Source organism: Camponotus floridanus, unplaced genomic scaffold (genome assembly GCF_003227725.1).
Source record: "Camponotus floridanus strain SB8 unplaced genomic scaffold, Cflo_v7.5 scaffold213, whole genome shotgun sequence".
In the NCBI taxonomy this organism is placed as follows: domain Eukaryota; kingdom Metazoa; phylum Arthropoda; class Insecta; order Hymenoptera; family Formicidae; genus Camponotus; species Camponotus floridanus.
In genome coordinates, this window is record NW_020229341.1 from 198,176 (window position 1) to 225,968 (window position 27,793).

Here is a 27,793-nt window from a genome sequence, read left to right on the forward strand (position 1 = left end):
CGCGTGGACCAGTCAAGTCTCGCACTTTTTCGCTGCTTGCAGTACTTTCGTTAAACCGCTTCGCTTTGTCAAACCGCTTGTCTAACCGCTATTAAAACGACCGCTTTCTCACTCGGACTTTCGCAATCTCGGCTTCGGAATTATTTCTGTACCTGAAATAATTGTACTCATTTTATTTGTGTAAAACTTTAATTTACTGTGTGGTGTCAAATAAAACTCAAAAAAAATCTCAAAAAAATTACGTGTCGTGTTAAGTCTTTTAGCGTTTAATATTCTGTTCGTGGTCGTCCGTTTGCCGCATTCTGTAAAATCTGCGCTGTCGCAACGATCCGCGCTCACTCGCGATCAGTATTCAATATAATTAATAATTAAAAATTTACTTAATCAATTAAAAATTAATAGCCAATTAATAAACATTTATAATTAATTAGTTTCGTTTTTTTATGTTTCTTCCTAGAAGATTACATAAGATCCTTAGCCCATGTAGTCAAGCAACGAGAAAGCAAAAGTGCATAAATATTCTTTTTGGCTTATTAACGATTTTTCTTATCTGCAATCACGGCGCTATCAAGTAACTTACCCGGAATTTTATATCAAGTAAACTTTCAAAAAGATATTTCAAAAACAAAAGCCGCAATCAAAAATCTAACGACACTTTTATGATATAATGTGAATACAAACATTCGATTGCGATTTCAGTTTGAATAAGATTGGTGCAGTCAATTTTGAGAAATGATGCATATTGAATTACATGATAGAATTGTGGCATTTTTCATTCTTCTCTATAATTTCCAGATTCAGACTCACGTACGTATGCTCGTACGCATAAATAGAAAGCGATTTTGTCTCTCAACTGGCGTTCACGTTGCGCATGTTCGATTATTCGCTACAATGTGGAAAACGCTTTAAGATCAATATGTACATATTTGTTTTTGTATGCTGTCTTTTTGTATACATTTTTTGTTTTTCGTTTCCATATTTAAAGTTTTTATTTGTAACGATCATTTTTCTGGAATGTTTGCCAGATAAAATTAATTGAGAAATCGTGTGTACAAGGTGTTTCATCAATATACAGCTCAATATGACGGATTGTATCATATATATATATATGATCATATATATATGATTGCAATAATATATAGATGAGGAATATTGATATATAATGCTAAAAGTTATATTATAATAATAATATTATAATAACAATTAAATATATAATATTATAATATAATATTATAATAACAATTAAATGTATAATATTATAATATAATATTATAATAACAATTAAATATATTATAATATTATAACATTCTTTTAGATATATACTTTCAAATATTCATGTCACAAGTTCACTATTCTGTGCAATTTAATTTTTTCTTCTACGCTTATTACGCGTTGATACGTGACAGCTGGTATACTTTGTCGAAAATGTACGCGAATGATCTGTATTATCTATTCTTGCATTACCGGTCTTGCGCTCTTATAGACAACCCGTCGTATTGATCTGTATGTTGACGAAATACCCTGTACACTCAATATATAAGATAAAAATATTCTTGTATTTTATATTATATCTTTATCTTCTCTTAGAGAATACCAGAATTTAATTTAATAAAGTTTAAGAATGTAAAATGAAGCATTGTTCATATCGTATCGTAAGTAATGTCATTAAAATATCCATATCATTAAATTATTTTACATTATATTTCCTATTTGGCATTAATTTGTACGCAAATTAATATATTCAATCATTTAATTGCTATAGAAGCTGAAAATCCATTTTTCCACATAGAGTTGATTCTAAATTATTAATTATAAGAATTAGGGATGGCTTTCATCATGCATCGTCATGTATAGTGTAGCCACAAGATAGATTTAAAATTTCGATTATAAATCATTTTAAATCAATCGTTAGAATATAAAGACAATATGCCAATTAATCATGACATTGATGGAATGATTAAAACGTCAGTAAAATTTTCAATAAATTTAAATTGCACTTTTTCTGCTTTTAATTCAAAACCACTAAGTAATAATAAAATGATTGCAAATAATAGTATAAATAATATGGCTTGCTTAAAAAATGTTTATTTAATTTTTTAAATTTCTTAATAGTTCATTTTTAACAGTGAAATGACTAAGCAATAAATCGAGAAATTTTTTTATATTAATGTATAGAGAATATACAAGAACAATATTAACAGTAATTAAATTTCTTCACATTTTGTTGATTCTAGTACGCAAAAATTGTAGAATGTTTAATATAAGATGTTGGAATGCTATAAATGCTCGATAACATTTGATAGAGAATTTCACTTTATCGCGCAATAAAATTTAGTATAGAATTTTTAATAAATATGTATAATATTTTTTTAATTTATAAGTGCTTTTACTGCTGCTATTTTTCTATTCAGTTATGGCTTTGAAATATGTACTATGAATTTTCAAAATAGCTTTGTAAACGTCGATAAAATTATACCAATATTATGAGATTATATCGATTATATGAGAAGAGAATAACAAAAATTATATTAATATTGCGAATTAGTTTACACATATTAGTTACTAAAAGAGCGAAGAATACATCATGAGAAAACTGACAAATATAAAATATCGTAAATCGAAACACACCATGTCATCGGAAAAAGTTTCCAGAACTTTTAATTTATCGGACTGTACATGTATACATCTAAGATCATTCAGAAATTACGGGAAATATTGTTGAGTTCACATATTAATGTTTTTTGCATGTTCGAAAAATGAGCGACAATCGGAATGTTATGGTTAAAATATTTGAAATATTTGTATCATTCATTAACATATTCATCAATTCGAAAAACGACATTTTTCTCGTTATGATACTCCGTGACGTCTATAATATTATTTCTTTAATTCCGAAATATTAAATTGCGAATTATAAACCATCTAATTATATATTTCTTTATTATGGCGAATACAAATGATAAATGGATTACAAAAACAAGATAATAAGCATTCTTATTTAATATACGATAAAAATTAATTGTTTGTAATGATTATGAAAAATTAATTGTATTTTATGTTATTTCTTATTTTAATTTCATGAGTAATAAACCGGGCCTGCAGAACGGCTGTTTATTTTGATGTTGTACTTGCTTGGCAGTGTTTCTTCATAGCAAAGAAAAAAATTAAAGAAATCTTAAATCTTTGTTAATTTACATTTTTTTACTCCTTGTTGATAACTTCTTTATTTCAAAAATGTAAGAAATATTTATCGTCCTTCAATTTGGTCCATTTTAATTGAAGATTAAAATTTATAGATTTAAAGAGCAAGAAATATTTTCTTTCTCAACAGATCATCAATATTTATAATGAATTAACCACACACAACTTTGAATTCGAATAAGAGTTATTGCTTTGATCGATTATTGAAAAATACACGATAGATGCAGTATTAATAACATATTTAATTGAGCTTCCCATATAGGGCTAAATACTTTTGTATTATATAAGCATAGATTAAGAAGAACATTATTTACAAAGGTTATAAAGTGTAATTATATACTTCTTATTCTTGGAATAAATTAAAAATTATAATGGTAAATATTATATAATCATGAGTAACAAAATTATTAAGTTTTATATTTCATCTATATATTTTAAGTTTAATACACATATTTGCTAAATTTAGTTAATACTAAATTTTAATATTAAGTAAAAATATTTAAATATAATTAATTAATGTTATAAATATATACATATGTATATACGAGGCACAGTAAAAGTGCGTGAGCTTTCTAACATTGCAAACATCTCAATAGATCGTGTTCACAATATCTTACATGAACATTTGCATATGAGAAAGCTCTCAGCGCGATGGGTGCCGCGTTTGTTAACGGTCGATCAGAAACGCATTCGAACGAACATTTCTCAAGAGTGCTTGGACTCCATGAATTGCGTTTCGAATTGTTACCACACGCACCGTACTCGCCAGATTTAGCTCCCAGTGACTTCTTTTTGTTTCCGAATATGAAAAAATGGCTTGCTGGAAAAAAATTCACGTCAAATGCGGAGGTCATCGCTGAGACGGATGCTTATTTTGGAGGTTTAAGCAAATCGTATTATACTGAGGGTATAAAAAAATTAGAACATCGTTGGTCTAAATGTATTGAGTTGAAAGGGGACTATGTTGAAAAATAAAAAAGATTTTTGCTGGAAATCATGTGTTTTCTTTGCCAGGCCGAGAACTTTTCGAACTACCCTCGTATGTGTGTATATATGTATATATATATATATATATATATATATATATATATGTGTATACATACATATAGATTTAAATGTCAAAAAATATTTCTTTCTCAACAAATCATCAATATTTATAATGAATTAAACACAACTTTGAATTCCTTAGTATTGAAGTGTTACTACTTTGGTCGATTATCGAAAATACAGGATATGTGCAGTATTAATAACATGTTTTATTGAGCTTCCTATATACATATGCTAAGTATTATACTTCCGTATAACATAAGCATAAATTAAGAACAACATCATTTACAAAGATTATATAAAGTGTAATTATTTACTTTCTTTTCATTGTTGGATTAAATTAAAAATTATAGTGGTAAATATCACATAATAGCGAGTAACAAAAATATTTGAGTTTAATAAACATTTTTAGTAAATTTAGTTACTACTAAATTTTAATATTAAGTAAAAATATATAAGAGTACTTGATTAATGTCATAAATATATACATATATGTATATATTTATATTTTTATATACGTTATATATACATATATGTATTTATAATAAATATTATATAAATATAATTAACTATACACAAATATTAAATTACTAAAAAGTCAATGTATATAAAAATTACTTAAAATATAATTAAAAACAATTGAAGAGTTATTAACAATTATATGAGAATAGTGATTAATTACGTCAATTCATATATCTTATCCAAAACGATTATTCTACATTTTTTGTTTCTATACAGTTCGACACACTAGAGATATTTATATTTTTGATTGGTAAACAAAGATTGAAGAAATTCTGTCTGTCTTTGGATCTCCGACCGGCGTATTTCTATCTTGCGTTCAATAACATCATGAACTTCGAAGGGATACTCGGATTCTCTAATCTCATGTCTGATAAGTTTATCTAAAAAAGATTTTAACAAGTGTCATCAATAAATGATTTTGTAATTGTCACAGTATCATACAAGCAGAGTTTCATTGACAGAATTATGAAACAAGGTATATAGAAGATTGTGTATAAAATATATAACATACAAATTGTATGTTTTATTCGCTGTTACAAATTTCTATAGTAGGTATGGGAAATAATATTGAATACTTATTGATAATATAATTATGTTTGTAAATTTATAGTTTCTTTATAATAGCAAATAAAAAGTAATACTTTTAGTCTAGCGCCTTGATGAAGACAACCCATCGAACGCTACTGATAGGTGTGTAGCAGAATCCTGTACGAACTGTGGGCTAATCGACTTATGGGGCCTATTTTTCTATACACTGATTGAATGGCAGAGAAAGTGAAATAGAAATGTTTTGTTATATTTTTATTTTAAAAACTATTTCAACAATTGCTCAGAATAAGTAAATTTATCGTATACACAACATTGGACTATGTTTCTGTTGATTCTAAAATCTAATGAACTCGAGCAAGGCTCCGAACAATATGAGTATCATTTTTGGATCGTCGCGTTAAGATAATGAATTTGCAAACATAAGTTTACTATCACAAAATTCAATTTTAGCACTTTTACCCAGCAAAAAATATGTGTAACATCGACCTTGAAACAACATATTATAAAAAATATATTTTATAATAAAAATTTAACGATAAATATCAAACTTTGATTCAATAAGATTACCACGCTCAATTGTTTCTCAGAATACGCATTGTTAATTATAACAATTAATACTATCATCTCATTGACTGTCCTGTAAGAACAAAATAATACATTTCAATAATTAATATGTACAATAAATTTTCGTATTTATGTATTTTCAATTATAAAACATTATTACCAGTAATAATATATTAATTTTCTGAAATTATTTGATATGTATTTAAGCATATATTTAGTATTTCTGGCAAGACTAGAAAGAAAAATGTTAGCGATTAAAGCTTCAGTTCGCTCTATCGATTTGGATATATTATAAGATAAATTGATCATAAAATATTATAAGATAAATTGATCATAAAAGTATGTCTAAATGTTTCAAAACTAGCTGGTAATTTTTCCTCTAAATAATTGACTGTAATTTGAATACTTTTGCTGTAAGCTAAACATTCCAAAATTGTATAATCAATTTTTTTAACGGAAAAATTAAAAGTTTTATTCCATGCAGAAAGATCTGGTAATTTTAAACCATTACAATATGTCCACCTCTTCCATCTAGGCGAAAGTCTACAAAAGAAAATCCAGAAAATAATTAAAAATATTCGAAATTGTACTAATTGTTCTAGTGTTACATAAATAATTTTTGACGTGTTAATTTTTCAAACATGCCCATATAAAAAATATCTCTATAAAGAATCAAATATTATAAGAAGAATTACTTGTATCTTATAGGATTTATCAGATTCCATTCCAATTGATTATGTGCCGTCCTTTTGCACGTGTAATTATTCATAAGACATTGCCACTTTGCGAGTTCTTGCTTTAAAAATTTAGTATGATCATCATATCTATCTTTGCTGAATAGATTCCATTTTAATTCAAGCGGCTTTCGCACTTCCTAAAAAAGAATCTTTTTATTTTTTTCGTACTATTTACAAGAACGAATATAATATATGTGCAAATACATATATTTTAACTAAATAATTTTGTTTTAATAAGTAGGAAAGGCCGGGAACAAAAGTAACATTGTCATGAAAGTAACAAGCCTTCTACTAAACTACACAATATATTAAATATTTTGTACTATATAATCAAACGCGTACGCCCCGATTCTTTTCCTTTTTAGCTAATTGTTGTAGAACGATTGCACCGATTGCACATGCAGGAGTGAAATTAGTGTATATTTGTATTATTCATCTAAGTATTTCTTGTTTAATTTTTTTTGTATCTATGCCTAATTAAAGTGTATATATTGACGTAATTATTTGCCGATGCATTCTTTTAAAATATATTCATAAGTTTTTATAGTTGATTTGGCTAACTCTTGCATCATATTTAGATATAATGCTTTTTTCTAAAAAATGTGTTTGGGGTTTACGAAAGTAACACGACGCTCTGTAAACAAAGGTAACATATTTTAATACATAGTTTCAATACTAATTATAAGGACTGGTCCGATAATAACTGTACCAAAAGCGATTCTTATTACGTATGCCATAATTGTGATTCGGAATAAATACTAATATCTTTTGTATCACTGAGAAAAATATCCGGTGAAAAGGTAACTAACAGATATTATCCGATTATTAACCGATCACTTTAATCGGATATCTGATTTCGGAAAGTTCCGAATTTTGAACTTTCTGATCAGACATCAGATCGATCGATATTTTCTGATTGGATATCTGACCGGTTTCTTTTTTTTTTCGATTAAAGTGATCGGTTAATAATCGGATTGTCCCCGTCCCTCAGGACAAAAGTAACAATCAACGTATTTGCGAAAAACTATAATAATTATTTAAATATTTATCATTTGAGATTGAAACATAGCTATAATAATAGAGCAATAAATGAAGTTTTTTAATATATAATCTTTTTTTTATATCTCTAACGATAATTAATTAGTGATCTATATTACAAAAAGATGTTACTTTTGTCCCCGGTCTCCCCTATATAAAATTTAACTTAAACTATTACAATTTCCAAATATATTTACGGATCATTTATTTGAATAATTATTTACATATTTTATATCCTTTAAATACATGCATTATTAACATGTATATTGCACTGTATTACATTGACGTATTAATCGATAAATTTGCTATATGATCCTCTTTTTTCGATGTTATATACAAATATGTTTTAAATGTACATATCACGCGCAAATATTGGTTTAAAAATTTCAAATTTGTAAATATTCATTTTTTATAAAACAGATATTTACAAATAGATTAATATGTGCTATATAGAGTGTGATAAAATTAAAAATTTAAGTCAATTTGTGTAAAATATTTTATGAAGTTTTTATTACCACCACAAATATTTTATATCGGAAGAAAATTAATATAAGCCTTCGTTAAGTATAATATTATATTATAAGGTCAATAAATACTTGGCTTAGATTTCATATTTTCTATATCAAAATATGATTAAATGATGTTATTACAATATATTGTCAAATATCTTCTTATTAGCTACATTATTTACAGAAAATAAAAATAATAATTGCAATATAGAAACATGTCCTTTGAAAAGGAATGTCTCTTTTAAGAAGCAAAATAACTGCCTTATTACTCGTATTTTTGTATACATATATTCAAGGAAAAGAAGATTTATAAGTATTTTATTGTAAATTTATTTAAGGTCTTACCCTACTTGTTGAATCAGACGTTTAAGTTAAGTTTAATTCCAAATAAACATTCAACAGCAATCTTATCGCTTCAAAAGACTGTTATAAACTGACGGCACTGTCGGCATACCTGAGAGTAAATATACAAGATACATTGTGTGTGTGTGTGTGTGTGTGTGTGTGTGTGTATGTGTGTTATGTGAATATTTCACACACATCTTGATTATATATATATATACATCATAGAATTTTCTTACTCATCGATAAAAATCAATATGTACATATTTGTTTTTGTATGCTCTCTTTTTGTATACGTTCTTGTATTCTGTTTTTATATTTAAAGTTTTTATTTGTAACGATTGTTCTTCTGGAGAAACATTCGCGAAATAAAATTAATTAGGGAATCGCATGTACAGGGTGCTTCCGCAACATACAGATCCGTAAGTCGGGTTGCCTATCTGACAATCGATCTTCTTTTACCGACCTCGCATAATTGAAAAATAATAAAATCAGAGGATCGATGTAATTTTTTTTCGTGAAAAGTGAAAAAATTCCTTGATACCTTGAATGCAAATTTGTAGGGAATGAGGAAAGTGAAATCAGCTTTTAACATTGATATAGTGTAATTGTAATATTTAATAACATAAATAACATTATATTTAATAACATAAATAACTTAAATAACATTAATAACATGACAAATGACACAATTGAAATATAATAACATAGATAAAATATAATGAATTTAAACAAAAAACTTTTATTTTCTGATTGGACTAATTTTTTAATAGTTACAATATATGCTCAATATAACCACCATTCTCTTCTAAACATAAAGCAATCCTCCGCATAAAATTTTTCCTTACTCTCCGAATCATCGGAGGAGTGATTTCCAAAAAAAATTACATCGATCCTCTGATTTTATTATTTTTCAATTATGCGAGGTCGGTAAAAGAAGATCTATCGTCAGATAGGCAACCCGACTTACGGATCTGTATGTTGCGGAAGCACCCTGTATACACTCTATATATAAGATAAAAACATTCTGCATTTTATATTATATCTTTATCTCTTTTAGAAAATTCCAAAATTTAATACAAAGTCTAAGAATGTACAATAAATAAAAAAGAGTTGTCCATATCGTAAGAGTTGTCATTAAAATATTCGTATCATTAAAATATTTTACAATAAATTTTTCATTTGGCACTAATTTGTACGCAAATTAATATACTCGATCATTTAACTACTATAGAGACTAAAGATCCATTTTTCTACATAGAATTAATCCTACATTATTAATTGTAGAGGTTAAGAATGGCATTCATCGTCATGCACAGTTGCCACAATCGATAAATTTATAATTTTATTATTGTAATTTTGAGTTTGAAATAAACTAACAATAAAAAAGAAGGAAATGTTGTTTCTTCCCTGCGCTCCAATTACCGTGCTATCATGTGCCAATTTCGATTTAATTTTCTATTCTATGTCATTTCTAATTTTATGAACAATAAACGGGATAGAAAAACGGCTACATATTTTGTTGTTATACTTGCTTAGCTGTGTTTTTTTCAAAGCAAAGAAAAGAGAAAAGTTAAAGAAATCTTAAATCTCTTTTAATTTACATTTCTTCACTCCTTGTTGATAACTTCTTCATTTCAAAGATGTGAGGAATATTTGTCGTCTTTCAAATTTAGTCCATTTTAATTGAAGATTAAAATTTATAGATTTAAAGAGCAAGAAACATTTTCTTTCTCAACAGATCATCAATATTTATAATGAATTAACCACACATAACTTTGAATTTGAAGTGTTACTGCTTTGATCGATTATTGAAAAATACACGATAGATGCAATATTAATAACATATTTAATTGAGCTTCCTATATAGGGCTAAATACTTTCGTATTATATAAGCATAGATTAAGAAAAACATTATTTACAATACTAAATACTTTCGTATTATATAAGCATAGATTAAGAAGAACATTATTTACAAAGGTTATGAAGTGTAATTATTTATATACTTCTTACTCTTGAAATAAATTAAAAATTATAATAGTAAATATTATATAATAACGAGTAACAAAAATATTAAGTTTTATATTTTATCTATATATTTTAAATTTAATACACATATTTGCTAAATTTAGTTAGTACTGAATACTAATAGTTAATAGTTAATACTTAATTTATTAAAATAATTAATATTAAGTAAAAATATTTATAATTAATATAATTAAATATAATTAATTAATGTTATAAATATGTACATGTATATATATATATTTATATATATGTATATATATGTATGTATATATATATATATATATATATATGTGTATATACATTATATATACAATACATATATGAAGTTATAATAAATATTATAAATATAATTAACTATACACAAATATTAAATTACAAAAAAGCAAATATATGTAAAAATTACTTAAAATAAAATTAAAAACAATTAAAAAATTATTACTAATTATATGAAAATAGTGATTAGTTACATCAATTTATATATCTTATCCTAAACGATTATGCTACATTTCTGGTTTCTAAACAGTTCGACACAATATAGATCTTTATATTTTTAGTTGGTAAACAAAGATTGAAGAAATTCTATTTTTGGATCTCCTATTGGAGTATTTCTATCTTGCGTTCAATAACATCAAGAACTTTGAAGGAATACCAGGATTCTCTAATCACATTTCTGATGAATTCTTTTATCTAAAAAAGATTTTAACAAGTGTCATCAATAAATAATTTTGTAATTGTCACATTATCATACGGGCAGAGTTTCATTGACAGAATTATGGAACAGGGTATAAAGAAGATTGTGTATAAAATATATAACATACAAATTGTGTGTTTTATTCGCTGTTACAAACTTCTATAGTAGGAATCGAAGCGAATATTGAATACTTTTTGATAATAAACCTTCGTTTGCAAATTTATAGTTTTATTGTGATAGCAAATCCTAAAAAAATTACCTTTTCAAAAAAAGGTAAAAAAAAGAAGTCGAGTCATCTCAGTAGTAAAACATTATTGTATATAACTATTTTACAAAAAATTATTTTAATAAAAAATTGCTGTATTAAAAAAAATGGTGTAAAATAGTTGTCATAACTATCTACAGAAATTAATGATATATTTAAATAGAAAATTACATCGAGAATAAAAGAGTGCGATTTTATTTTATGTTTATCAACAGTGTGTGTGTGTGTGTGTGTGTGTGTGTGTGCGCGCGCGCGCGTGTGTGTGTGCGCGCGCGCGCGCGCGCGCGTGTGTGTGTGTGTTAGATGATTGACTGCTGATAAATAATTAGATGAAGAAAAATTATGTTTATATTTTCGTCGAAAGTTATCTTTGTCGTAAAAGTCAGAATCCCGATTTCTTCAACGATGAACAGTTGATTCATGTAGCTCGTAATTTAAAAAATTTTAATTATTAAAAAACTCGACGCTGCTGAATAATATACAAATAAATTTGGCAGCGTGGAGTTTTTTTAATAAATAAATTTAATAATTAAATTTTTAATAATTAAAATTTTTTAAATTACGAGCTACATGAATCAACTGTTCATCGTTGAAGAAATCGTTTCAGACTTTTACGACAAAGATGTAATAACTTTCGACGAAAATATAAACATAATTTTTCTTCATCCAATTATTTATCAGCAGTCAATCACATCTAACACACACACACACACACACACACAGACAGACAGACAGACAGACACACACACACACATACACACACTGTTGATAAACATAAAATAAAATCACACTCTTTTATTCTCGACGTAATTTTCTATTTAAATATATCATTAATTTTTGTAGATAGTTATGCCAACTATTTTACACAATTTTTTTTAACACAGCAATTTTTTATTAAAATAATTTTTTGTAAAATAGTTCTATACAATAATGTTTTACTATTGAGATGACTCGACTTCTTTTTTTTACCTTTTTTTGAAAAAGTAATTTTTATAGGATCATCTTAACTTCGAATTTATAAGGTATAGAAGAAAATTTGTGCAACCAGATTTGCACAATAAAAAAGGGGTTTAAAGTAATAAATAGAATCACAGGAATCAATTGATATAAAAAAAAACACATAATTATTTTTAAAAAATGCTTATTGCAAATTTATATATATTTTTTAAAAACAATTATGTGTTTTCGTTGCAACTGATTCCTTTCATTATTGTATACGTAAAGAATTAAGGTAATATAATTTGAAAATAAATATTTTATGAGATGTTTTTTATGTTTTATGAGAAATTTTACCAACTGAAGTTACATAAAAGTAAAATAATCGAAAAATAAATATTTTATAAGGTATTTTTTATAGTTTTTGTAAAATCTTATCAACTAAAAGTATAAAATATATCATAAACTTCAATTTTTTATTATTCTACCTTCATAATTTTTTACGTGGAATATTGCGAGGAATTGATTTATATATAAAAAGATTAGGATGATTCTATTTAAAAATAAAAATAACCGTGATATCTTCGAAGTGCCTCCATCTGGAAAAATTATTATTACCATATCATAATCCCATTTGTATCGTACAATTTTAATTGCCCAAATTTTCTTCGAAGTCGTATAGATTCGAAGATATTTAAGGTGGTAATAGTTATTACCTCACTCTGCATAGATGTGTTTGAGGGGGGGGGGGATATTAAAAAGTGTGTTAAGAATCTACATATATTACATATACAGAGTGTCCCAAAAGTCCCGGACCGATCGAATATTTCATAAACTATGCACTTTAGAAAGAAATATTTCAGACAAAAGTTTTGTGGCTTGAAGGAGATCATCAGATAGTGGCAATGATTTGACTTTGGAGAGTCATTTGAAGGTGACGTACAGTTTATCTTCAATTTCTTAAATGGAACTCCCTATTTTTTGTTACATATTCTTGTAGCTTATTTCGAGAGCTTTCCAAAACACTATAATAAAGTATTTCTTCATTGAGTACTTCTTGAGTTATGGGGCTTGAAATCATTTTTTAATTTTGCATAAACCATAAAATATCTAGTAAAATATTCATTTTTCGATTATCTTACCTTAATACTTTTATGTATAAAATAATGAAAGGAATCAATTGGTGTAAAGAAAACACATAGTTGTTTTTAAAAAAAATATATAATTGTTAATTGCAAATTACATATTTTTTTCTTATATATTTTGACATATTATATTAATAAAGAAAATAGGCAGTTATCATTTTGTGGAATATAATTATGTAATTTATAATTATATATATATATATATATATATATATATATATATATAAAATATATATTGGTTGCGAAGTCAAATATGTACATTTCTACACACACACACACACATTGTGTGTGTGTGTGTGTGTGTTGTGGTGTGTGTGTGTGTGTGTGTGTGTGTGTGTGGTGTGTGGTGTGTGTGTGTGTGTGTGTGTGTAAAAATTTACATATTTGACTGCACAACCATAATTATAGTTACATAGACATTTATTACATTTGCCTGCGTAGACACAAATATAGTTACGCAGAAATATATTCTATATATATAATTATTTATTATAATATATATATATATATATATATATATATAATAACAATAAATAATTATAATATTATATTCTATAATAAATATATATATGTACATATATATATATATATATATATATATATATTTATTAATCATAATTATATATAGATGTATAATGATAATTATATATATATATATATATATATATGTATATATATATATAGAAAGATACATATACATTTCGATCAAAATTTCTCGTTTATACATTATAGAATCGTATACAATTATGTATGATTGTATCTGAACTATATTTGTTACTTATACATATTTATATATGACGCAAGACTTATATATTATTATATATTAAACTAACAGAAATCCACGTATAATTATAATCCATGTATATTAAACTAACAGAAATCCGTGTTACTTATACATATTTATATATGACGCAAGACTTATATATAATTACATATTAAACTAACAAAAATTCATGTATAAGTATGCACAATGCGCACTTATATAATTATATGTAAAAGTTATTGCACTTATATGTAAATATATATAATAACCTGTACTCTATTATTTATAATTATACATTTATTTGCACAATTATACAGGGTGTCCCAAAACTCATAATCAATCTTTCAAAGACAGATTCCTGGGATCATTTGAAGATTTTTCCTCAACGAGAATGTCGAAGCACTAATAATTTTCGAATTATAGGTGATTGGAAATAAAGGTTTTTTCGTAAACTAAGCTTTATAGAAATAAAATATTAACAAAACTACATTCTTCGATTAATTTTAAATATAGTTTACTTTAGTTGAGTTTTAATTTAAGGCTTAATTGCAAAGATAAATCTGTCTTTTAAAGATTGATTATGAGTTTTGGGACACCCTGTATATGGTTATGTAAAATTATATCCAATTCTGCATAAATATACATAAAAAATTTATTACCAGGAAGTTTATTTGTTTAATAATTTTTCAATAGTGAGCGATTAAAAATTTTACATGTTATTCTCGAGGATATGATAATCAAGTCGGGAATAAAGAAGTATAAAAGATAGACGCAAGTACCTATCAATATCATTTGGAGTTAAAAACGGTAAGAAGTGTGCTATTAGTGGAAATTGCTGATCTGCCAATCAAAAGTGAGTTTTTAAATTTTTTAATTTTTTTAAAATTTTTAAATTGTTTTTAATTTTGTTCAATTTAAGAGACTATGGTCACACTTCACGGTTATTGTAAAGATAAATTTTCACGTTTTAATTATTCTAAGAGGTTCAGTACATATTTATCGTTACGAAAATGAATTAAAATTAAGATCTTCAAATGAATGTATTGAATATGCTAATAGAGCAAGTCCCGATAATCCTGTCATGATTATAAAGAAACACATTGTTTTTTTAAATCTTATGTCAGATTTTATCGGAGGAATTGGGATTGATAGAATGCATTGCGTGAATGGCGGTGTCGCGAAAAAGATATTATTACTAGTTTGATATTAAATTTCGAGCTTTTCCGTTTTCTGTGTATGCTGTCATTGATGTCATCAATAGAAGGCTTATGGCAATCAAACTGTCAAAATATATGCATCGTATGCCGCGTTATATATAAGATTTACTCCACTGGAAAGCAAAATTGAATAACATGGCTTTCATTATTCTGTTCCAGTTCTCAAGAGAATTTTAAGACAAGATTATTTCAATCATTATCTTCTTCTTGTAATAGCAATATTCATATTAAATTCCGAACAAATCATTTTCCATAATAAATATTGCTCAAAATTTTTTAAATAAATTTGTGCGTAAATTAGAACATTTGAATTGCAATTTTGTTCGTTTTTTTTTTTAATATCTCTCAACTTGATACTCTCTGTTTGAGTTTGTTCAATATTTCCGACACTTACCAAACAATGTTCTAAAATTCGTAGTTTCATGATCTTTCTCTTGCTTAGTATACGAGAATTTAAATGGTAAACTTTTAAAATTGGTGGAATGGAACGTGGCATATTGATGCAACACAAATTACAACAAAACGATATAATTACCGGTATAATTATAGTTTATAAGAAATGATTAGATTAATAAATGAAATACCAAGAGGTTCCGTTTATAGTAAAACCGATAAGTAAAAATAAATATTTCCAAATTACTACAGTGTTGATGCTTATAAGAAATTACAGAGATTACAAATATTATTATTACTCCAATGTACAATACAAGAATTCCTAAAACGGTTTCATGGTGGTACTCCATATTTTACATTATTAAAAAATAACTGCTTACATGTGTCGCGTATAAAGCAGATTTACAGACAAAGTTTACTGTTGTGAAATAAACATATAAATAATGAAGGTCAACTGCAATTCATTGCTTTATTAAAACTATTCATCAGAATTGCAATAAAGAAAAAGACATTACGCGATTGTACAAAAAATTGCGATTGTGTATTTGTTGTTCGTGATGATTATAATACAACCGATATTAATTTTTTTTACAAAAATATCACAAAATAGATAACTTTATAGCTATTTCCTAATGAAACTTTAAAATGTGTATGCGTATATATGAAAATCGATAATCAAATGTAGATAGAAATGCCTATTAAAAAAGAACTAGAATAGTATATTTTTTATGTATATTTATTATCGATTTTATTATATTCTAACATTAATTGCATTAGTTTGAAATAATAAAAATTATTATCGATTTGTAAATCGAGTATTAATATATTTTTATTAGTGCTGAAAATTTCGAGGAAAATTTGAAGGTTTAAAAGAGATAAAGAGGTAAAAGTTGTAAAAACAAAAATACAAGAATTCAATTTTAATAAAACGATTATATGTGCAATCTAAAATTATAAGAAAGAATTTTTATTTTTATAGAGAGATAGAAAAGTTAAAGCAAAATCTTATTATTCGAAGATCAAGATGCCTACTTATTTTGAAGGTGATATTGTGTGACATTTTTTGTTTTTCCGGTCTCTGACGGATCCAATATGGCAATCAGAATTAAAACCATCAAAATATGTATAAATACGAAAAAAATAAAACATATTTTTCATAAGTTATTACAAATTTGGTGCCAATTCGAAAAATTTCAGAGCCAATCTCCAATATAGACCTCATAAAAAAGGAAATTTATGGAAATCTCCAGATATAAAATTTTTATTATTATTTATATTATTATGCTTTTATATACTTATGCTTTTTTTAATTTAAGTGTCTCTTTCCAAAAATATGATATTATCAAAAAATATGATTATCGTTATTAAAAAAAATATAACTACTGTGACGTGACGCTTGTGAGCTCCGTCACCATTGCCCTGTCGAGGGGAAACAGCGTGCGCGGGGTCGTTCCTCGCGCCTGAGAGGGAATTTAAATATGAATTTATTCGTAATTTTAAGATTTATTTTAGCTTTAATGTAAGATCCGCGAATAAAGTGCGGCTGCTGTGCGAGCGTGCGTTATCTCCTTTGTACATGAAGATACAGCCAGATACCGGAAGGAGAGGGAGCCGTATAGGAAGATACCGGATATGCCGCAGAAGATACCGAAGATACCGCAAGAAAACAAAAGGTCATGTAATGAGATCCCGTACCGTAGCTATGCTTAATTCTGCAGGAGATTAAATCTGCATTATTTCAGATTAAAAGACGGCAGAACACCCGGACGACGGGGCGGAAGACAACCTCCCAGGCGGCCGACTGGGGAATAAAGAAGATTCCGAAAAAGACGAGGATACGGCCTGGCCAGCCGGTCCCGTCTCCAAGAATTAGAGATACCGTCGCCCGTGGGTTCTGGGCCCCTGCATAAGGGCAACGCCGTTCAACAGCTATGACTCGGGAGGGGGCGGAGAATCAACCCCCGTTCATCCGAAATTGACGAAATGCGCGGAAGATCGGCGCGGGATCCGAGGACCTCACGGAAGCACTTGAAATTCGTCACTGTTCGGTGAGCTCGTGCCACGAATACACGTGTGACGAACCACGAGGAAGCGACCCCGAAGGAAGCCATAGCCGACGATCAGTGTAAGCCGTCGCACAGGTAGCCTAATTATTGTTCATCCGGGATCAGTTGGCGTCGTTTTGAGATACCGTCGCAGGGCGACGAATATTTCGTACAGCTACCGCGTAAAGTAATTGTACTTGTACCGTAATTGCCGGACGCCAGCTGTCCCCGGGTGTCGCGGATTTGTTCCTCTCAGGGGGTTCGCGCCGACAGTCTCGTGCCGTACCGTAGAATTTTACATCGTTAATTACCGTTAAATGTTGTTTCGTGTCATATTAAGCGTATATGTTACCGTTATGTTACGTGCCGAAATCTAAGTCCTAGCGTGACGTGGCAATTTTGGTCGTTTCGTATCGCATATCGAAAGGCGGGATTTGCGCGAAAAATTTCTTCGCGAGCGTGTGTTACCGTAAATGAACAATTTGCTCTGCAAGAATATTTGTTACCGCGAAATCTCCGCTGAATCATCTTCCTGTTATCGCTTATTCAAAAATTCTATTGTTCGACTTAGAGTCTTTGTTGCCGAGTACCCAAGGTCGCGAGAAGACCGTTAAATAAAGCAAACAGTTCCGCATAAACATTGTTACCGCTACCGTTTTCCGAAGCCTTGGTTTTTCTGCCAAAAATATACCGTGAAATATTATCGCCGATTACCGTACCGAGAAATCGATTCGAGATATACCGAAATTTTTGGAGAGACGTGGGCCGTTGAAACGATACTCACAGGACACTCGATTATTATATTCTATTCATTATCCGTTACTTTTGAATAGTTGTATCGCAAATTACCGTTAAATAGTATCTTTAGTTTCGTTCGATTAAAATCGAGATTCGCGCGAGGCTCGTGCCTCGACCTGTGTTCCGAAGTCGTACGGGTTGATTGTACGCCGACCGCGAGTCTTATCCCGATTACCGCTAATCACCGTGAATTATTGTAAGAAATACGTTCAATTTTTATCGAAATCTTGCGGCGGGTCTCACGACTCCGGCCGTGTTCGGAAATTTGACTGACAAGGAAAGGGTCGGAAGTGTCCCCCTCCGATTTTAATGAGCTTTGAATATGTTGTAGTCTAGATCAAAATAGGAGACACGTATTTTTTTATAAGTGCTGAGTCGGCCGTTAAGGGGGTGAAACACCTTCTTGAAAAAAATCGATTTTTTCATTTCTCAGCGGATACCGTCGAAGCGATAAGAGATATAAACAAAAGTTTCAAATAAAAGTTTTATGGTCTTTAATGTACTTCAAAATCATGTAATCAGATTTGTCGAAAATGTCATATTTTTCGAAATCCCCCCCCTCCCTTTTAATGTTTGAAAATTTTTAAATTTGTCTCATAACAAAACTTATAGCTCATTTAACGACAAATTCAATCATATATAATAAAGTTGTATTCCGAAGTCACATTTTTCAGAAATAAATTAAAAATATCCCTATACACTACTATACGCCCGCTTTATCCGCCTTATGACGCTCGTTATTCACAGCGACAGTCATTTTTCTTCGCAAACTCACAGAGGCAACCATAAATTAGCAATAAATAATTTATGAGAATATATTTTTATAAATTATAGAAATTATATTTATAAATATAATTATAAATTATATAATAATTATAATTATAATATATGTCTATATTATGTGACAATAAATATACATATAATTTATATGGAAAAGTAATGTTTTTAATGCATGAAAAATAAAACTAGTCGGACAAGGAAAATTATTGATCAGATGCCGATGTTAATAGATTCAATTCTATGAATAAACAGATGTCGCATTCGCGAAATGAGTTGGTGCAATATATTATTTTATTAACAACTGCGTGCAGTGGAACACATATTACTATTAAAGCGTCTATCGAATATACGCGAGCGCGATAGTAAATATATTTATATATATAAGAAAATAATTAAAAGGATTATAACTTATAAAGCGAGCGAAAAAATGCGTCGCGATAAGAAAGTCAGCTGCCCGAAGTGCTGATACAGCCAGTATCACACGGCCAAGTCATCAAACAGAGGAAGAAATCACTCTCGAAATAGCGCTGAATTGCAATAAAATGCGAGGAAGTCTTCGGACTTCCTTCGCTTGCATTTTGATCACGCCACTTTAGAAATAACCAATGATTTTATTTGGTCATGCCACCGCGCGATCCTCCTCCGATAATCGTTCAGAATCGGAGGCGTTAAAAGCCACCGCCTAGAAGCGGCGGACAGTCACAAATCAGTTATCAAATAATTAACAAGTGCTCGAGTTAATTAACAAGACTAGCCGTTATCCTGAAAAAACAATTGTGCCCCACGCACACAACAATACAGTATGTATGTACTTTTTCGATTTTTAAAACTTTTATAGTTTTTTGCTTTTACTTACACTTCATTCAAAATTGCGGTTTATCTGTTTTGTTTTAATGTATTTAAATTATAATTAATATTTTATTACTTTATTTAAGTTATGTGATAAAACTGTTCTATTTTTCATGAAACTCGGAAAACGTAACAAATTATTAATACGCATTAAATAATAAAATATTTTTGTTGCTAATAAGTATTTTTTTGCTAATATTTATAAAACAAATATACATAATGTTAATAATTTTTTTAGATAATGTTTAATCCAAGAAATGTAGCAGTACTGCTATACACTGCACTGTATATGACTGGGGAATTCCCAGAAAGTCCTGTTACAACAGATGAAAATGAAACAAAAGACATGATGGAAAATATGCTTCGATCAATGTATGAAGAAGCGTTTGAAGTTTATGAAGAATCATCATTAGATTTTCAAAACGAATTTGATATACCTGAAGTAGAACCTGTAATTGATGAAGAAAGAGAAGAAGACACATATTTTGTAAAAGAAATTGAATGTGTTGCGGATTCTGTACCAATAGAATATAAAAGAAATGCAGTAGAGTTATGGAGAAGTGGAACAAAAAAGTCAAGAACTCTTGCATCTATAAGAAATAGATTTCGGAAAGTCACGTCATTACGTCAATTAAGAAGATGGGAGCAGCAAGTAAATCAAGGTGGCAACAGATTTGATAAACTGAAAGAAATTTCAACATATACGTTAAATAAATTCCATGAAGGTATTGAAAAGGGAATAATTATTCATGACATTGATATTGCTCGATGGGCTCTTCGCGCACAGAAGGAAGTAAATCTACTTGGGTTTACAGCATCATTATCATGGGTAAAAAGGTTTAAGCTTGCACATAATATCGTATCTAGAAAAATTACAAAATTTATAACAAAAAAAAATTTAGCGTCAGACAAAGATTTAGAAGCACGAAGCAAGTCATTTATCGAAAATGTTAAATCTTCTATTATACAATATGGAATTGAAAATGTATATAATTCGGACCAAAGTGGATTTCAATTAGAATTTCATTCCGGTCGTTCACTATCACCTATTGGTATTAAAAAAGTAGAGCGCATAGTACAATCCATATCAGCAACTACACATAGTTATACTATACAACCTATTGTTTCAGCTGATGGTAGATTATTATCGCCTCTGTTTATTGTTTTAAAAGAACCTACTGGAACATTTGGTCCAATAGTAAAAGAAACAATGTTTAAAGATAATAATATCTTTGTCATGGCATCAAAATCTGGAAAATTAACATCGCATCATTTTGAGATCTGGATAAAAGAAGTGTTTTTTCCAAATGTTGGACCAAAATCAGTGTTATTATTAGATTCTTGGACTGGTCATTGTCCTGATATAATTCAAAGAAACAAACCAGATTTTATAGACAATATTAATTTGTTAACTATACCAGCTGGAGCAACGGGAAAAATACAACCTTTAGATGTATTCGGTTTTCGTTTATGGAAAAATTTTGTTAGACATTTTTCAGATACCATCATGCTTTTAGATCTTGACGTCAAGCTTCATTCAAGAAACAATATTTTAAAATTACAATCATTAACACATAATCAATTTTCATCACCAAGGTTTAAAAATTTATTCAAATATGCATGGTATAAAAGTGGTTATTTAGAAAAGAAACCAGAAGAATTTGATACACCAGTAGATTTTTGTTTCAAAACTAATTTAAAACCAACATGTGATATTTGCGGTGAAATTGCTGTAATTTCTTGCGCATGGTGTAAAAAATCCCTTTGTATAAATCATTTCTTTCATGATCATCATCTTTGTAACCGATATCAACCATGAATATTTGTTATTCTTGTATGCAATAATTATGTACGGTATTTTATGTAATATTTCCATATACATATATATAATGACTTCGGAATACAACTTTATTATATATGATTGAATTTGTCGTTAAATGAGCTATAAGTTTTGTTATGAGACAAATTTAAAAATTTTCAAACATTAAAAGGGAGGGGGGGGGATTTCGAAAAATATGACATTTTCGACAAATCTGATTACATGATTTTGAAGTACATTAAAGACCATAAAACTTTTATTTGAAACTTTTGTTTATATCTCTTATCGCTTCGACGGTATCCGCTGAGAAATGAAAAAATCGATTTTTTTCAAGAAGGTGTTTCACCCCCTTAACGGCCGACTCAGCACTTATAAAAAAATACGTGTCTCCTATTTTGATCTAGACTACAACATATTCAAAGCTCATTAAAATCGGAGGGGGACACTTCCGACCCTTTCCTTGTGAGTATTGTATCTCGCGTATTAAAGAGTACCCCGCTGTAAATTATTCTTTGAGCTTCCGTATCGCAATGTGTGAGATGTTATACATCACTTTATTACCGCTTTCATCGTTGTATTATAGTCACACATTTTGAATAGATCGTTTCCGTTATCACGATCCCTGACCTTCGCATCAGTCGTTACAAGTCAAGTCCTTTGTCTTTCAGACTCGGATCTTCGATTGTTTATATTCCGAGATTTATCTGTTCGTTCTTAGTTTGTTTTTTTTTGATACCGAATTATACATATATTGATCTTATCTCTGTTATACCACTTACTATCTGTACCATTATTGTTTAATATATTTAGATAATTATAAGGAAAATAACTGACTGTCGATTATTTCTCTCTCCTAAATACTGTCTAGCGCTCTCTCTCGACATCTAATCCACAAAGAACTCCGCCCCTCTGCCAAACACTGAGCCCGGGATTACCGGATCTTGCCGCTACCGTATCGTTATCGTGGCGCGGAAATACCGCGCCTGGCGCCCATATTCTATCTCCTTTTTTGTGGGAGATTCTGTTACCGTACGTTACCGCCATTTTGAGATACCGTTACCGCCATTTTAAGATCCCGATACCGCCAATCACTGACACCGCCAAATTTGCACGCCACCTCCTCGGGAGCGGCGTTCCCGAGGCGGGCGACGGCGTCGCACTACGTTATCGTTACAGTTACAGAAAAAAATGTAACGTCGTTATCAATCCGTTATCAAAAAACAGAAATAAAAAACAGTAATAAAAAACAGTAAATAAAAATAACGATAACGGCGTTATAAGTAACGCGTTATTCCTTGTAAAAATTTAGTGAATCAAAGAATTAATAGAAATAGTGTAACAGACACAGATGTTATTCGGCTTTAATCAATCAGTTTTGTATTGTAAGTTTTTTTTTATATTCCAGGAAAATTAGTATGAAGTTAAAAAAAAGATCAATTAATTTTCTGTTTTAAATATGATATCATTATTCATTATGTATTTGTCTATTTATATATTAAAATATTACGATAGAAACTTCAATAAAAATAAAGCTATACGATGAACGTAATTTCCATAAAAACAATTATATGTGTAAGCTAAAATTAGAAGAAAGAATTTTTATTTTTACAGAGAGATAAAAAATTAGTTTAGTCTGAGGAAACTCAAATTATTTGAAGATCAAGATGCCTACCTATTTTGAAGGTGATATTGTCATTGCGGGCATTTCAGGTAATTATACCTGTCTCGAATGGTTATGATACAATCACAATTTTATTATAAAATGAATATTTGTAATACATCGATATTTTTCCAGGCCGCCTGCCTGAATCGTCAAACATTGAAGAATTTAAAGAAAATTTAATGAATGGGACGGACATGGTCACTGAGGACGATCGACGTTGGAAACCAGGTCTTTACGGTTTACCCTCTAGATTTGGCAAACTTAAAGATCTTCACAGTTTCGACGCCTCTTTCTTCAAGATATCTCCTAAACAAGCGCATATAATGGATCCGCAGATGCGCATTATGCTGGAAGTGACATTTGAGGCACTGATTGATGCTGGTATCAATCCTTCTACCTTGAAAAAATCGCATACTGGTGTGTTCATTGGTGTTTATACTTCGGATGCGAATGATTTTTGGAAAAGAAAACCAGAAAGTAGGTATATTTTGAAAATTTATTGTGAAAATCTTTGTCTGTGAAAATCACATTATAAAACAATATTCTTATGTAGTTAGATTAATTTTTGAATATTTACAGTGAAAATCATATTATAAAATACTTACAAAATACAAAGTATATTAAATGTTTATATCTGTGTGATGTTGGAGTATGTATGTATGTTAAGAATCTACATCTAGTAAATAACACCATCCTCACTACACTGATGAAAAACAGTGGCGAATGGACCTTGAACTGTCTAGGATAGTCTCGCTAGTAAAGATAAAAGTGTGTGTGATAGTTTGGAATCTATAAGATCTACAGAAAAATTTGTGCAATCATACTTGTACCATAAAAAGGGATTTATACACAAAATAATGAAAAGAATCAACTGGTGTAAAGGAAATAATTATTTCTAAAAAAATGTACCTGCTCGTTGCAAATTCATATTTTTTTCTTAAAAATAATGATGTGCTTCTTTTACAATTGATTCCTTTCGTTATTCTATGTATAAAAATATTTTATGAGATGTTTTTTATGTAAAATTTTATCTAAAAGTATAATATATCTTATAAACTTTTCAATTTTTGACTATTCTATCTTTGTAATTTTTTACGGAATATTGCGAGTATATATAATAGTCAATTTATAGGAAAAATTAAGATGATTCCATTTATAAAAAATGAAGATAACCTTAATATTTCCGAAGTGCCTCTACCTGGACAAAAATTATTATAGTTATGTCATAGCTCCCTTTATATCATGCAATCTTAGTTGTACAAATTTATTGCCTCATTCTGCATAGATGTGTTGTATATGTATGTGTATGGGGTGTATGTGTTTATATATATGTTTAATATATGTAAATTTTTAACACTTCCATATGATATATGGAAGTGTTAAAAATTTACATATATTAAACATATATATAAACATTACATATATTATATATATATATATATATATATATATATATATATATAAACTTTTAATATAATGAGTATAAGGAAATCTTTCCCCTATCATTAGTCGCGTACGAACGAATGTAATGTTCTAAAGTCAGCCCCGAAACTGTCTATTTTCGAGAGTTCCACCCTTTGAAACTTTTGAAATCATGATCAAAATGTCTTAATTTTGAAAAATTAACATATTAAAAATTTATCAAATTCGACGGAAAGACATTTTCCATTAAATTAGCGGGATTCTTTATTTATACTAACCAACGATTTACATACTTTCGACACGTTTATTTTTGTTTTCTTTTTTTTTTTAATTTAATGTTCTTTTATCACCAGTGAAAAAAATCCATGCAAAATCGAAACGTTTGGTTTATTATATTATGTTTTTTTAATATAATGAGTAAATTTTACTAATTATTACATATCATTGCAATAAATGACGCAGTAGTCTAGATTCTCCTTTCTTTTTATGATTAGTTAATTTGGTTAATTTAATTAATTTAAAGTAAACATGATGAGAGAATTCAGTCAGTTAAATTGTTATCTTTAATATTATTATGCCCTGACAATCGAGGTATAAGGCCTTCCTCTTGTACAATAAATATTATAAAATATTATATTATAATTTTTTCATATATAATACATATAATACATATTACATTGTAATGGATATACATTTAGCAAAATTTCAACTTTTGCTACAAGAATACTATAAACATCAGTCGATAAAATATACTTAAAATAAGCTAAAAAAATTATCGTCTATTTGCAGGCCATGAATGGTTTCGAAGTAGCAAAGGAATGATAGCCAACAGAATTTCTTACACCTTCGATTTAATTGGACCCAGCTTTTTGGTAGATACACTTTGTTCTTCGTCCTTGACTGCTATGCATCAGGCAATCTTGGCGATACGCAGTGGCGAATGCGACGCAGCGATCGTTGGTGGATTGAATCTCGTGCTCGATCCGGTCAATAGTCTTCATTATCATCATATGAATATACTGTCCACAGATGGCAAATGTAAATCATTCGACATCTCAGCTGACGGTTACGTGAGATCCGAAGCAGTGGTCGCAATATATTTGCAGAAAATGACAGATGCGCGCAGAGTTTATGCCACAGTAATGAACACGGCGATAAACATGGACGGCTACAAGCCCGAAGGTATTATGCACCCGAGTGGTGACATGCAGTATATGATGTTGCAGAAAATGTACAATGAGGTGAATATCGATCCCAAAAACGTAGTTTACGTGGAAGCGCATGGTACCGGTACCAAAGCGGGTGATCTGGGGGAACTCGATGCCATCGATAAGTTGTTTTGCAAAGACAGAAAGACACCGCTGTTAATCGGTTCGGTTAAATCAAATATGGGACATGCAGAAGCAGCTAGTGGATTGAGCGGGATTGCCAAAGTACTAATTGCAATGGAAACCGGTGTGATTCCGGCAAATCTGCACTTTGCCGTTCCAAATCCAAACATTTGCGCGTTGACCGAAGGACGTATTCGCGTAATCGACAAAGCTACGCCATGGAATGGCGGCCTTGTGGGTATCAGTTCATTTGGTATTGGTGGTACGAATTCGCATGTCATTCTGCGCAGCAATTCAAAAGTTAAGGTATCATTGGATCATGCTGTCGAGACTCGGTTGCCCAAGCTGGTCGCTGTATCAGGCCGTACAAAAGAAGCTGTACAGATAATACTCAACAAAGCAAACGAGCATCAACAAAACAATGAGTTTTTATCTTTACTGTACTCCTTGCACAGTGATAATATATCAGAACACAACATTCGTGGCTATGAGATACTCGCTTATGATAGTACGCGCGAGATTGTCGAGGCGAATTATGACGAGAAACGTCCCGTTTGGTTCATATTTTCCGGTATCAATAGTCAATGGCCGGGTATGGGACGCGAATTGCTTCATATCGAAACGTGTCAGCGTAGTCTACAGCGATGCGCGGATGTATTAAAGGAACACGATGTTGATCTAATGAATATCATCATTAACGGTACCGATGAAACATACGAAAACGTATTGGTTGCTACTGTGTCAATCGTGGCCATTCAAATCGCTCTCATCGATATGTTAATTTTTATGGATGTGCGACCAGACGGTATAATTGGACACTCCCTTGGCGAAATAAGTTGCTCTTATGCCGATGGCGCGTTTACCCTAGAGCAAACGATTTTGGCAGCCTATTATAGAGGAAAGTCGATCATAGAATCCGATTTGGAACCAGGCGCTATGGCGGTGGTAAACTTAAATTGGGAGAAAGTCAAGAAAATGTCTTTGACCGATATAACTCCAGCCTGTCATAATTCCGCGGATTTGGTTACCATTTCTGGCTCACCCACGTCCGTGAAAAAGTTCGTAGAAGAGTTGAAGAGCAAAAATATCTTAAAAGAGAGATAATCCTCGACAGCATTTTCTAAAGTAATCCATGATAG

General features: G+C 29.4%; 1 protein-coding gene and 1 long non-coding RNA gene across 2 annotated transcripts; one reads left to right on the forward strand and one right to left on the reverse strand.

Annotated features, from left to right (window-relative positions):
- Window positions 1-6,253: 6,253 nt before the first annotated feature.
- On the reverse strand, window positions 6,254-8,580 carry LOC112637863. Its single transcript, XR_003122772.1, has 3 exons — window positions 8,513-8,580; window positions 6,579-6,757; window positions 6,254-6,426 (listed from the first exon to the last, which is right to left on the reverse strand). It is a non-coding gene; the product is annotated as an uncharacterized LOC112637863 (long non-coding RNA).
- Window positions 8,581-17,319: 8,739 nt separating this feature from the next.
- On the forward strand, window positions 17,320-27,758 carry LOC105258487 (fatty acid synthase). Its single transcript, XM_025408539.1, has 4 exons — window positions 17,320-18,072; window positions 23,850-23,948; window positions 24,034-24,378; window positions 26,113-27,758. Exons 2-4 carry the CDS (start codon window positions 23,903-23,905, stop codon window positions 27,756-27,758), a joined length of 2,037 nt encoding a protein of 678 aa, XP_025264324.1. The 5' UTR covers window positions 17,320-18,072; window positions 23,850-23,902.
- Window positions 27,759-27,793: the final 35 nt, after the last annotated feature.